Below are 14377 nucleotides of genomic sequence, written 5' to 3'. Positions count from 1 at the left end.
ACAACAAAACCTCTCTGCTTATAGCCAGACGAAGCAAATAATTCCAGAGCTGAAAAGAGTACCCAGTGTCAAATGTAAAATAGATAGCTAGTGGGAAGCAGCCGCATAGCACAGGGAGAACAGCTCGGTGCTTTGTGACCACCTAGAGGGGTGGGATAGGGAGGGTGGGAGGGAGACGCAAGAGGGAGGAGATATGGGGATACATGTATACATATAGCTGATTCACTTCGTTATACAGCAGAAACTCACACACCATTGTAAAGCAATTATACTCCAATAAAGATGTAAAAAAAAAAAAAAAAAAAAGAGTACCCACTGTCCACTTACCTAGAAAGGGTATTTCTCTCTCTGAAATTTAATTTCTCTGGACCGTTTTGTGACATCAATTAATATTTTTTTTCTTAAATCAGTTTTGTTGAGATATAACTGACATCCCATAAAGTTTATCCTTTTGAGGTGTACAATTCAGTGTTTTATTTTGTATACTCTCATTTTACTCATTATATATCATTCATTGTACCTCACTACTATCTGACACTGGAACATTTTTATCACCCCCAAAAGAAATCCTATACCCATTAGCAGTCATTCTATTTTCCCCTCCTAGCTAACACTATTCTACTTTCTGTCTCTATGTATTTGTCTACTCTGGAAATTTCATACAGATGGAATCATATAATATGTGGCTCTTTGCGTTTGGCTTCTTTCACTTTGCATTTTTCCAACATCGATCCATATTATAGCATATACTTCATCCCTTTCTATGGCAGAATAATTTTCTATTTTATGGGCATAACACGTTATGCTTAACCATTCATAGGTTGATAAACCTTTGTGTAGTTTTGCCTTTTTGGCTATTATGAATAGTGCTGCTATGAACATTGGTGTGCATGCCTTTGTATGAATATATGTTTCAATTCTCTTGTGTACATACCTAGGAGTTAAATTCCTGCATCATATGGTAACTCTACGTTTAACCTTATGAGAAACTGCCAGTTTTCCACAGTAGATGCACCATTTTACAGTCCCACTAGAAATGTATGAGGGTTCCAATTTCTCCACATCTGTTGCCTTTTATATTATAACCATGCTAGTGGGTGTCATTTTGACTTGTATTTCCCTAATGACTAATGGGGTTGAACACCTTTACATGCACTTATTAGCCATTTTTATATCTTCTTTGTATATATATTCAAATCCTTTGTACATTTTTTAACTGGTTGTCCATCAATTACTGAGTTGTAAGAGTTTTTTTTACCTATTCTGGATATAAATCTCTTATCAGATAGGTGATTTGTAAATATTTTCTCCCATTCTGTGGATTGTCACTTTCTTGATAGAGTCCTTTGCAGCACAAAAGTTTATAATATTGATACAGTTCATTTTATCTATTTTTTCTTTTGTCCCCCATGCCTTTGGTGTCATTTCTAAGAAACCATTATCTAATCGGAGGTCAGAAAGATTTACTCCTATAAGTTTCAGAATTTTAGCTCTTAATTGTATGTCTCTGATCCACTTGACTTAATTTTTGTATATAATGTCAGGTAAGGGTCCAATTTCATGTGGATATCCAGATTTCTGAGTACCATTTGTTGAAAAACTATTCTTTACCATTGAATTGTCTTGGCTCCTTTATTAAAAACCAATTGATAGTAAATGTGATGGGTTATTTCTGGACTCTCAATTCTATTATTGATCTGTATGTCTACCTTCATATCAGTACTCCACTAGCTTGATTATTGTTGTTTTGTCATAAATTTTGAAATCTGGAAGTGTGAATCCTCCAACTTTGTTCATTTCCAAGATTGTTTTGGCTATTCTGGGTCCCTTGAAATTCCATATGAATAATTTTCCATATAGAAACTTTGCCAATTTCTACAAAGAAGCTAGCTGGAATTTTGATGTGGATTATGCTGAATCTGCAGATCATTTTGAGGAGTACTGACATCTAACAATACTAAGTCTTCTGATCTATGTAATTGGGATATAATTCCCATGTATTTAGATCTTCTTTAATTTCTTTCAACAATGTTTTGTAGTTTTTAGAGTGTAAGTTGTATATTTATTTTGGTAAATTTATTTGTAAGTACTTAATTCTTTTTGATGCTGTTATAAATGGAATTGATTTCTTAATTTCACTTTTAAAGAGTTCATTGCTTATTGTTATTGTGAACTGATATTTACACAGTTGTTCCTTGGTATCTGTGGGGGAATGGTTCCAGGACCCGCCGGGAATACCAAAATCCATAGATACTCAAGTCCCTTAGAGTCAGCCCTCAATATCCATGGTTCTGTATCCACGGATTCAACCAACCATGGGCTGTGTAGTATTTACTATTGAAAAAAATCCACGTATAAGTGGACCCATGCAGTTCAAACCTGTGTTGCTCAAGGGTTAACTATATATTGATTTTTTATCCTGCAACCTTGCTGAACTAGTTTATTGGCCCAAAAGTTTTCCAGAGGATACCTTAGGATTTTCTATATACAAGGTCATGTCACCTGCAAAAAGACACAGTTTTATTTCTTCCTTACCATCTGGGTACCCTTTTATTTCATTTTCTTGCCCAACTGCCCTGGTTAGAACCTCTAATACAATGCTAAATAGAAGTGGTGAGAGCAGATATCTTATCTTGCTCCTGATCTTAAAGGGAAAGCACCCAGTCTCTAACTATGAACTATATTAGCTGTGGGGTTTTTATAGATGCCATTTATCACACTGAGGAAGTTAGAAAAAACAAGACAGAAAGAAGAAACACAAAAGGCAGATTAAAAGAAAGAGGAAGTAAAAACATATGGAAAGGGAGCAGGAGAATGAAATTACTAAATCACATAATCAGGGGGAGGGACTAAACGATAGAAATATGAATTAAAAAATAACTGAAGAGAATTCTAAAGAAATAGATTCTGAAATGCTCTGCCATTAGATAAGTATATGCTTTTGGAAAAACACATAAAAATTCTGTGTGCCTCGGTTTTGTCAATTAGAAAAAGAAAGTAAGGGCATTTATTCTGTAAACATAAAATAGCTATTATGTACTTTTTGTGTACATATTTATATGTATTTTGTGTGAGGCAGGATGTGAGGCACTGAAGATCTAAAGAGATAATGTACATTTTTAGATTTTATTTTTTGGCATTATATTTCTATATTCTATAAAATAAGTCAAACTATTAAAATAGTGAAATGGAATGAAATGAGATACAGGGAAAGAAGGTAGAAAGTAAAGAAAGAAAAAATATGAAAAGGGAAAAGGTAAAGAATGAAGAAAGATACAGAAAGGGAAGGAAAAATAAGGTCTGAAAAAATATAGAGAACTGAATAAGAAGAGAGACTGAGGGAAAAAAAGTTCAAGAAGGACAAAAGGGAGGAAAAAATGAAGGGGGCATAGGAGAGCCACATCTCCACAAATGACTGCTGAAGAGCCAGAAAGGGGAAAGGGTAGAGGAGGAGAGGAAGTATCTTAGTGGTTCACTTTATTGATGGTGATAGGGTCTTTTAATATGAAACATATTTCTTTCACCAAAAGGAAAGAAGGAAACTCTTTGAGGACTACTTAGCTCTGAAGTGGAAAAGAAAAGATAAATATACCTAAAAGAATTCCCAAATGTTAGAAAATTAAATTGTTTTCACCCAGAAAGGATTCTGCCGTAATCTTTTCTCTAGATACTGAGGAAGTCAAAATATGAGTTGTGATCTTGGCTCTGTCATTACTTGACTAGAGACAATTATTCTTTTGACTTCTCAGTTTCCTAATCTATAAAATAAGGAAGTTGGATTAGATGATTCCTAAGGCCTACTTCAGTTTTGACATCCTTAAATTTTACGTAAGTTAGCAAAATAAAAACTTATTTATGGGATGAATACTATACGCTACCAGAAAAAGTAATACAAGAAAGAAAGCAAGATATACAATTCAAAGGCAAAAAATGTCAACACAAATAACAGAAAAAGTTGAGAAAACAAAATACCTAGGTCCACTTAAAGTAAAAAGAGCTGTCACCCTCTAGGTGGTAAATGTATTACAAAAATCAGAATCTTTCTCAGCAGTAACATTTATTGGAGGACAGTAGAAATTTATTTCTGATAAGAGTGAGAGACTACAACATCTGAAAAACAGACCAGAAGGAAAAATAAGACACTTGTTCATCTGTATTTCTGTGACTTTTCGCACTTGGCATTATTTGCAACTGTACTTTTATGTCTGGCAGCAGTGCCAACTTCAGTACGAATGATATATTATTTTTATCATGTTGATTACATGTGTTCACCAGTTTAGTTGTCCATATATGCTTGGTGTGGTTTGCAAATAGTCAGTGACAAAATCCAGAGCATGGCATTTTCACAGAAAGTGTTTACTGTGAAATTTCTCCTTAGAAGTTTGCTTTTCTCTACAGCTTTGATCCATAGGACACGCACAGCCCTACATTTCAAATATTGGCTTATAGTTAAGAAAATGCTTCATTTTGATACAATATGACTATATTAGGATATAGTTCTAGAGAGGACCTAATTTTCTCATGTAATTAGAAATTTGGTCAAATCTAAAGTCTGCTAAAATTTTCCAAACTGCGCTTCTTCAGTTTTATGGTGACTTGGTACTTACATTCTGTTATTCATCAACACTTCACAGAAATACTTGATTTGTCTGAATGAATTTAAAAACCCACAACTGAAGAAAATCAGAAAAACCTGGTTTTAAATATCAAAAGATCCCGAATGAAAAGTATTTCTACAGGCCACACTGAGCAAGTTTTATTGATCAGTGTACTTCTTTGCAGTATGAAATTGTTGCAAGATTGAACATAAGAAAATAAACTTACTGGTAAATATCTTTCCTGAGGACAGATCTGCCAAGGGGATTGTCAGCCTGGGGAGCCATAGCAACAGAGCCAATCTTCAGAACCATGGTGTCTTCTTTTCCTGCCTGATTAACTGTAAAAGAAATAGATTAATGAGATATACAGTAGATCTGTATGCAACTTCATCTTTAAGGAAAAATTTTTGAATAATGGGATAGAGACAAATTAAGATAAGACCATAAATCAGGACAAGGAAAAATTTGTTTAAAATAGAAATATTTAATGCTTCTCTTAACTATTTCCTTTATATCCCAATAAGTAGTTCTCAGGATAGACAATTAAAATGGCAATGAAAAAGAAACTCCACTCAACATGAAAACATGTGATATTAATTATATGTAAGTAATATTGAAGCAGTATGTTTATCTAATTTCATGATCTGATAATACTACATCTTTCTCCCAAGTGATTTTCAGCCCTGGGGTTTCAACACTGCATTGTTGTTTACAAATATATTGAAGGATATCCAGAAAGGCACTAACAAATTCTCAAAGTTACTTGAATTTACACAATTAGTAATAATTAAATACAATGCGTGCACGCACACACACACACACACATACAAACACACAATAGCACATTAGGCTGTAACATATCAGCTTAATGGCTGCAATGGTGAAGAAAATAATGGCTGCAATGATAAAGAAAGAAAAAACCCAGTAACTCATTAATACGTAAGGACACTTCAACTTTCTGTTCTAGGCACTTTTTAATTTTAATAATTTCTATAGTGGAATTACTTGAGAAATAGTAATTTCACACTTGTGTAAAAGTTCTACTTCCTAATAGAATCTAAACCTAAGTATTCTCAGAAAACAATAAAAGGTAAAAAGGTATATTAATTCTGACTCTTTTCTCTATACTGAATAAAAAAATTTTATCACATGTTCTCATGATAAAAAGCTCAACAATTTTTCTAAAAGTCACTGGCTAATTTAATGTCTTTTTCTAAAAATTATTTGGAATGAAAAGGTGTTCTTGATGGCCCCATTAATTTATATTAAATTTTACTCCCTCTTCCCCCACAGATGAGTCTACTGTAGTAGCTGTTTAAAATTGTTAACAATATACAACTTTTGGGGTTGTGAAGAAAACATATACTAAAATTCATAATTTCTCTCAAAGAACAACCATCTGCCACAAACGGAACAGAAAAGGACTGGCTGCAAGACCTCAGGAATATCCTGAACAGAACATGCCTACAAAGGCATACAATCCATATTTCCCAAACTGTGGTGGCCAAAGAATGCAAAAGCTAAGAGATTATTTCCAGCTGCTTCAGCAGAACACTCAGTATGGTCTGACTTAGATTAGTCTAAAAAAGAAAGTCAGAATTAAGAAAATCAAGAAAAGTAAGAAGAAAGATATTCAGCGAGGAAAAGAAAGAACCAGAATAAGATGTACATAAAGGGAGAGGCAAAATGGCAGGGGAAGGGGAAGGACAGCAAAAGGGGAAGAAAGAGACAAGCTATCATAATAAATATTAGCATGTGGATGCTACAATAAAGATGGTATTTTTAAATGCCCATAGCAAAAAAGATCAAATAGAAAACTACTTCTCATGCAGTTGTACTATTTTCAAATGACTAGAGGTCTGGCTTGATTATAGGTCCTTATACTATGAACACTGTTTACATTTCATAGATCTTGCATTTTATGCCACGCTTATCAAATAGTTCCATGTGGGTAAAAACCTCTGATTAAGCAGAAGGCCTCAATTAAATCAATAAATAGTAAGCCTGGAGAATAGAGCATACCACAAAAGTGCAATTAGTGTACTTGCTAACTGTTCTTCTAGGCTACAGATACTACCGACCATATGAAAGTCTGAAATGTAATAGAAACACTGCAGTAAATGAGGTACATATGGAAGAAAAATGACGTACTTGGTGTTACATACAAAGCCAGATCCAAGAACAGAATTGTTTCTGTTAGAGCCAAAACTATTCTCACTATATTAAACTGACTATGAAGTTATAATAATGATAAAAAGCACTTAATGCAGATCATCCACAAACTAAATTAAAACAATCAATTTTATTATAGAAAGTATTCAGCTTATCAAAATGTACCTTTGAGATATACAAAAAAATAATAAAAATAGATATTTATGCAAGAAAGTGCCTTGAGTCATTTCTTTAGTTACTTTATAGTTGGCAAAAAACAAGCTTCCCCCTTTTTTTTAAATTTTGGTATTTTTTTTTCTTTAATAAAAACATAAAAACATTTGAAGTTTGCAAATTTCATACCAATACAAGCAAACATTACCATTAACAGAAACAGCTGAAGATTAGGGGAAAGATGATGATTCCATATAGGTTAATACGTATTTCATATAAACAGCTGAACTGTGGTAGCAGTGGTAGTAGCTGTAGGCAGTGGTTGAAGGTGTACGTGGGCAAGACTTCTGGGTCCTTGCTCTGGCAAGGATCAGACAAGAGATGTGGTCCACCTGGTCAGAGCTCGCAGCTAAGATTGCAGTCAAAGGCAAGACTCCTGAGCCAACATCATGGAAAACAGCACCACAGATCCTCTCTATTTCTGTCCATCCAGAACTGGAGGGAATAACTGTCCCTGACAAAGCCTATTCAGGCTATCTATGAGAGGCCCTAATAATTAATTCTGCGCCTTCCAACGTAATATGAATGTTGGTAGGTAACACAACATCTTACTGGTGAATTACTCTTTATGAATTTATCTATGCCCACCTTGAACTATATATATATATATATATTTTTTTTTTTAAAAGAACTTCATTGGAATATAATTGCTTCACAATACCGTGTTAGTTTCTGTTGCACAACAAAGCGAATCAGCCATATGCATACACATGTCCCCATATCCCCTCCCTCTTGAGCCTCCCTCCCATCCTCCCTATCCCACCCCTCTAGGTCATCGCAAAGCACCGAGCTGATCTCCCTGTGCTTTGCTGCTGCTTCCCACCAGCCAACTCTTTTCCAGTCGGTCGTGTATATATGCTGAAGCTACTCTCACTTCGCCCCAGCTTCCCCCTCCCACCTCGCGTCATCAAGTCCATTCTCTATATGTCTACCTCTTTATTCCTATCCTGCAACTAGGTTCATCACCACAACTTTTTTTTAGATATATATATATATATATATATATATATATATATATATATATATATATATATATATATATATATATATATATGTGGTAGCATACGGTATTTGTTTTTCTCTTTTGGACTTATTTCACTCTGACAGACTCTAGGTCTATCCATCTCACTACAAATAACTCAATTTCGTTTCTTTTTATGGCTAATATTCCACTGTATATATGTGCCACATCTTCTTTATCCATTCATCTGTCGATGGACACTTAGGTTGCTTCCATGTCCTGGCTATTGTAAATAGTGCTGCAATGAACACTGTGATACATGACTCTTTCTGAATTATGGTCTTCTCAGTGTATATGCCCAGCAGTGGGATTGCTGGGTCATATGGTAGTTCCATTTTTAGTTTTTTAAGGAACCTCCATACTGTTTTCCATAGTGGTTGTATCAATTTATATTCCCACCAACAGTGCAAGAGGGTTCCCTTTTCTCCAAACCCTTTCCAGCATTTGTTGTTTGTTGATTTTTTGATTATGGACATTCTGACCAGTGTGACCAACTACGCACTGTAGTTTTGATTTGTGTTTCTCTAATGATTAGTGATGTTGAGCATCCTTTCATGTGTTTGTTGGCAATCTGTATACCTTCTTTGGAAAAATATCTATTTAGAGCTTCTGCCCATTTTTGGATTGGGTGGTTTGTTTTATTGATATTGAGCAGCCTGAGCTGCTTGTATATTTTGGACATTAATCCTTTGTCAGTTGCTTCCTTTGCAAACATTTTCTCCCATTCTGAAGGTTGTCTTTTGGTCTTGTTTATGGTTTCCCTTGCTGTGCAAAAGCTTTTCAGTTTCATTAGGTGCCAATTGTTTATTTTTATTTCCATTTCTCTAGGAGGTGGGTCAAAAAAGGATCTTGCTGTGATTTATGTCAAAGAGTGTTCTGCCTATGTTCTCCTCTAAGAGTTTTATAGTGTCTGCTCTTACATTTAGGTCTTTAATCCATTTTGAGTTTATTTTTGTGTTTGGTGTTATGGACTGTTCTAATTTCATCTTTTACACGTAGCTCTCCAGTTTTCCCAGCACCACTTATCGAAGATGCTGTCTTTTCTCCGTTGTATGTTCTTACCTCCTTTGTCGTAAATTAGGTGCCCATATGTGCATGGGCTTATCTCTGGGCATTCTATCCTATACCATTGATGTATATTTCTGTTTTTGTACCAGTACCATACTGTCTTGATTACTGTAGCTTTGTGGTATACTTTGAAGTCAGGGAGCATGATTCCTCCAACTCCATTTTTCTTTCTCAAGGTTGCTTTGGTGGACTTGAGGACATGGGGAGGGGTAAGCTAGGACAAAGTAAGAAAGTGGCATGGACATATATACACTACCAAATGTAAAATCGATAGCTAGTGGGAAGCAGCCACATAGCACAGGAAGATCAGCTTGGTGCTTTGTGACCACCTATAGGGGTGGGATAGGGAGGATGGGAGGGAGGGAGATGCAAGAGGGAAGAGATATGGGGATATATGTATATGTATAGCTGATTCACTTTGTTATAAAGCAGAAACTAAGACACGATTGTAAAGCAATTATACTCCAATGAAGATGTTAAAAAAAAAGATTGCTTTGGCTATTCGTGGTCTTTTCTGTTTCCATATGAATTGTAAGATTTTTTGTTCTAATTCTGTGAAGAATGCCACTGGTGGTTTGATAGGGATTGCACTGAATTTGTAGATTGCTTTGGGGAGTAGAGTCAGTTTCACAATGTTGATTTTCCAATCCAAGAACATGGTATATTTCTCTGTTTATGTCATCATTAATTTCTTTCATCAGCTTTCTATAGTTTTCTGAGTACAAGTTTTTCAGCTCCTTAGGCAGGTTTATTCCTAGGTATTTTATTTTTTTTGTTGTAATTGTAAATGGGAGTGTTTCCTTAATTTCTCTTTCGGATTTTTTTGTTGTTGGTCGTATAGGAATGCCAGAGATTTCTGTGCATTAATTTTGTATCCTGCAACCTTACCAAATGCATGGATTAGTTCTAGGAGTTTTCTGGTGGCATCTGTAGGATTTTCTATGTATAGTATCATGTCATTGGCAAACAGTGACAGTTTTACTTCCTCTTTTCTGATTTGGATTCCTTTTATTTCTTTTTCTTCTCTGATTGCCGTGGCTAGGACTTCCAAAACTATGTTGAATAATAGTGGTGAGAGTGGACATGCCTGTCTTCTTCCTGATCTTAGTGGAAATGCTTTCAGTTTTTCACCATTGAGTATGAGGCTTGCTGTGGGTTTGTCACATATGGCCTTTATTATGTTGAGGTAGGTACCCTCTATGCCCATTTTCTGGAGAGTTTTTATCACAAATCGGTGTTGAATTTTGTCAAAAGCTTTTTCTGCATCTATTGACATGATCATATGGTTTTTATTCCTTAATCTGTTAATATAGTGTATCACATTGAGTGATTTGCATATATTGAAGAATCCTTGCTTCCCTGGGATAAATCCCACTTGATCATGCTGTATGATCCTTTTTTTTTTTTTTTTTTTTTTTTGCGGTACGCGGGCCTCTCACTGCTGTGGTCTCTCCCATTGTGGAGCACAGGCTCTGGACGTGCAGGCTCAGCAGCCAGAGCTCATGGGCCCAGATGCTCCGCAGCATGTGGTATCTTCCTGGACCGGGGTATGAACCTGTGTCCCCTGCATCGGCAGGCGGACTTTCAACCACTGTACCACCAGGGAAACCCTGTATGATCCTTTTAATGTGCTGTTGGATTGTTTGCTAGTATTTTTTGAGGATTTTTGCATCTACGTTCATCAGTGATATTGGTCTACAATTTTCTTTTTTCTACGATATCTTTTTCTAGTTTTGGTATCAGGGTAATGGTAGCTTCGTAGAATGAATTTGGGAGTGTTTCTCCCTCTGCAACTTTTTGGAAGAGTTTGAGAAGGATCAGTGTTAGCTCTTCTCTAAATGTTTGACAGAATTCGCCTGTGAAGCCATATGGTCCTGGACTTTTGTTTGTTGGAAGATTTTTAATTATGGTTTCAATTTCATTACTTGTGATTAGTCTGTTTATATTTTCTAATTCTTCCTGGTTCAGTCTTGGAAAATTGTACCTTTCCAAGAATTTGTCCATTTCTTTGTGGTTGTCCATTTTATTGGCATATACTTGTTTGTAGTAGTCTCTTACAATCCTTTGTATTTCTGCAGTGTCAGTTGTGATTTTTCCTTTTTCATTTCTAATTTTATTGATTTGTGTCCTCTTCCTTTTTTTCTTGATGAGTTTGGCTAATGGTTTATCAATTATGTTTATCTTCTCAAAGAACCAGCTTTTAGTTTTATTGATCTTTGCTACTGTTTTCTTCGTTTCTATTTCATTTATTTCTGCTCTGATCTTTATGATTTCTTTCCTTCTACTGACTTTGGGTTTTCTTTGTTCTTCTTTCTCTAGTTGTTATAAATGTAGTGTAGATTGTTTGAGATTTTTCTTGTTTCTTGGGGTGAGACTGAATTGCTATAAACTTCCCTCTTAGAACTGCTTTTGCTGCGTCCCATAGGTTTTGGGTGGTCATGTTTTCATTGTCATTTGTTTCTATGTATTTTTAAATTTCTTCTTTGATTTCTTCAGTGATCTCTTGCTTATTTAGTAGTGCACTGTTTAGCTTCCAGGTATTTGTGTCTTTTACAGTTTTTTTTCTGTAGCTGATTTCCAATCTCATAGCATTGTGGTCAGAAAAGATGTTTGATATGATTTCAATTCTCTTAAATTTTCTGAGGCTTGATTTGTGACCCATGATATGATCTATCCAGGAGAGTGTTCCATGTGCACTTGAGAAGAAAGTGTATTCTGCCACTTTTGGGTGAAATGTTTTATAATTATCAATTAGATCTATCTGGTCTCTTGTGTCATTTAAAGCTTGTGTTTCCTTATTTATTTTCTGTTTGGATGATCTGTCCATTGGTGTAAGTGGGGTGTATAAGTCCCCTACTATTATTGTGTTACTGTCGATTTCTCCTTTCATGGTTGTTGGCATTTGCCTTATGCACTGAGGTGCTCCTATGTTGGGTGCATAAACATTTATAATTGTTATATCTTCTTCTTGGATTGATCCTTTGGTCATTATGTAGTGTCCCTCCTTACCTCTTGTAACAGTCTTTAAAGTCAATTTTATCTGATACGTGTATTGCTACTCCAGCTTTCTTCTGATTTCCATTTGCATGGAATATCTTTTTCCATCCCTTTACTTTCAATGTATCTCTAGGTCTGAAGTGGGTCTCTTGTAGACAGCATACATATGGATCTTATTTTTGTATCCATTCAGCCAGTCTGTGTCTTTTGGTTGAGGCATTTAATCCATTTACACTCAAGGTTATTATCTATATGTATGTTTCTGTTACCATTTTCTTAATTGCTTTGGGTTTGTTTTGTGGGTATTTTTCTTCTCTTGTGTTTCCTGCTTAGAGAAGTTTCTTTAGCATTTGTTGTAAAGCTGGTTTGGTAGTGCCAAATTCTCTTAGCTTTTGCTTGTCTGAAAAGCTTTTGACTTTTCCATCGAATCTGAATGATCCTTGCTTGGTAGAGTAATCTTGGTTGTAGGTTTTTCTCTTTCATCACTTTAAATATATCCTGCCACTCCCTTCTGGCCTGCAGAGTTTCCACTGAAAAATCAGCTGAAAACTTTATGCGGATTCCTTTGTATGTTATTTTTTGTTTTTCCCTTGATGCTTTTAATATTTCTTCTTTGAATTTAATTTTTGTTAGCTTGATTAATATGTGTCTTTTTGTGTTTTTCCTCGGGTTTATCCTGTATGGGACTTGCTGTGCTTCCTGGATTTGGGTGACTACTTCCTTTCCCATGTTAGAGAAGTTTTCCACTATAATCTCTTCAAATATTTTCTCAGACCCTTTCTTTTTCTCTTCTTTTTCTGGGACCCCTAGAATTCGAATATTGGTGTGTTTAGTGTTGTCCCAGAGGTCTCTGAGATACTCTTCTTTTCATTCTTTTTTCTTTATTGTGCTCCTTGGCAGTTATTTCCACCATTTTGTCTTCCAGCTCATTTATTCGTTCTTCTGCCTCAGTTATTTTGTTATTGATTCCTTCTAGTGTATTTTTCATTTCAGTTATTGTGTTGTTCATCTCTCTGTTTGTTCTTTAGTTCTTCTAGATCTTTGTTAAACATTTCTTGTATTCTCTCAATCTATACTTCCATTCTACTTCCGAGATACTGTATCATCTTTCTCATTACTCTGAATTCTTTTCCAGGTAGATTGCCTATTTCCTCTTCATTTATTTGGTCTTTTAGGTTTTTACCTTGCTCCTTTATCTGTGACATATTTTTTGGCGTCTCTCTTTTTTTTTTTTTTAATGAGTGGGATTGTGTTTCTGTTTTACTGGTTGTTTGGCATGAGGCTTCCAGCACTGGAGTTTGTAGGCTATTGGGTAGAGCTGTGTCTTGGTGCTGAGATGAGCACCTGTGAGACCTCACTCTGATGAATATTCCCTGGGGTCTGAGGTTCCCTGTTAGCCCAGTGGTTTGGACCTGGAGCTCCCACCACAGGAGCTTCCGCCTGACCCTGGGCTCATGAACCAAGATCCTGCAAGCCACATGGGGTGGCAAAAAAAAAAAAAAAAAAAAAGAGAGAACAGTAACAAGATAAAAAATAAATTTAGACTAGGAAACTAACAGATATGTTAGAAAGTATATAAAAATATAAATATAGATGAATCAACAACCGGAAGGTACATCAGTACCACAATAGGAAGAAAGAGGAGGAGGGGGGAAAAGCAGTGTGTGTGTGGGGAAGGCCTTGGCTGTGGAATGTGGGGCCTAAGCCAGGATGAGGTTTGGGCAGTGGGTGGGGCCAATGCTCAGGACCACAGGGCTGGAAAAGGCCATGGGGTCCGTGGGGGGTGGGGTTTAGGCTCAAGAAACAGAAGGAGCCCAGGCATGCCCTCCACCCCTTGCCTCAGAGGGGAGTGGACCTCACCTGGGAGCCCAGCAGGCTTCCTGAGCTCCAGTGGGCAGGGCAAACATGCTCCTCTCCTCTCCTGCTCCTCTGGTCTGGGGTCTGGGAGGGCCCCTCCCGCCTGCCTCTCCTGATCTCCCCGGCCCCCCTCCAATGCCCCCAAGGACCCACGCAGCCTGGAGGGGGCTTGGAGGGCAGGGTATCGGCCTGGGAGCTCAACAGGCTCCCCGTGCCTGAATGGGTGGGGCAATTGCCCTCCGCTCTTCTCCCGCTCCTTCCCAAGGGCCCCTCCCACCTGCCTCTCCTGTTCTCCCCTCTGCCTCCTTCCTATGCCCCCAAGTACCCACGTGACCTGGAGGGGGCTTTGGAGGGCAGGGGATCTGCCTGGGAGCTCAGCAGGCTCCCCTGGCCTGAGTGGGCAGGGCAAACACCCTCTGCTCCTCTCCTGCTCCTCCCACAGGGCCCCTCC

The 14377-nt window shown here is 36.8% G+C and overlaps 1 protein-coding gene across 10 annotated transcripts in view; it reads right to left on the bottom strand.

The window, feature by feature from the left end:
* VPS13B (vacuolar protein sorting 13 homolog B) overlaps window positions 1-14377 on the bottom strand; it is an 805800-nt gene that overhangs the window by 369435 nt on the left and 421988 nt on the right. For all 10 annotated transcript variants that reach the window (XM_081258369.1, XM_081258366.1, XM_081258373.1 and 7 more), the window contains one exon: window positions 4825-4936. In XM_081258369.1, the coding sequence (XP_081114495.1) occupies window positions 4825-4936 (112 nt within the window). The remainder of the gene's footprint in view (window positions 1-4824; window positions 4937-14377) is intronic.

The sequence above is a fragment of the Mesoplodon bidens genome, assembly GCF_964165515.1.
Source record: "Mesoplodon bidens genome assembly, chromosome: 16".
Classification (NCBI taxonomy): domain Eukaryota; kingdom Metazoa; phylum Chordata; class Mammalia; order Artiodactyla; family Ziphiidae; genus Mesoplodon; species Mesoplodon bidens.
The sequence above is the reverse complement of the archived record's forward strand: the minus strand, read 5'-3'. Positions and strand labels throughout refer to the sequence as shown.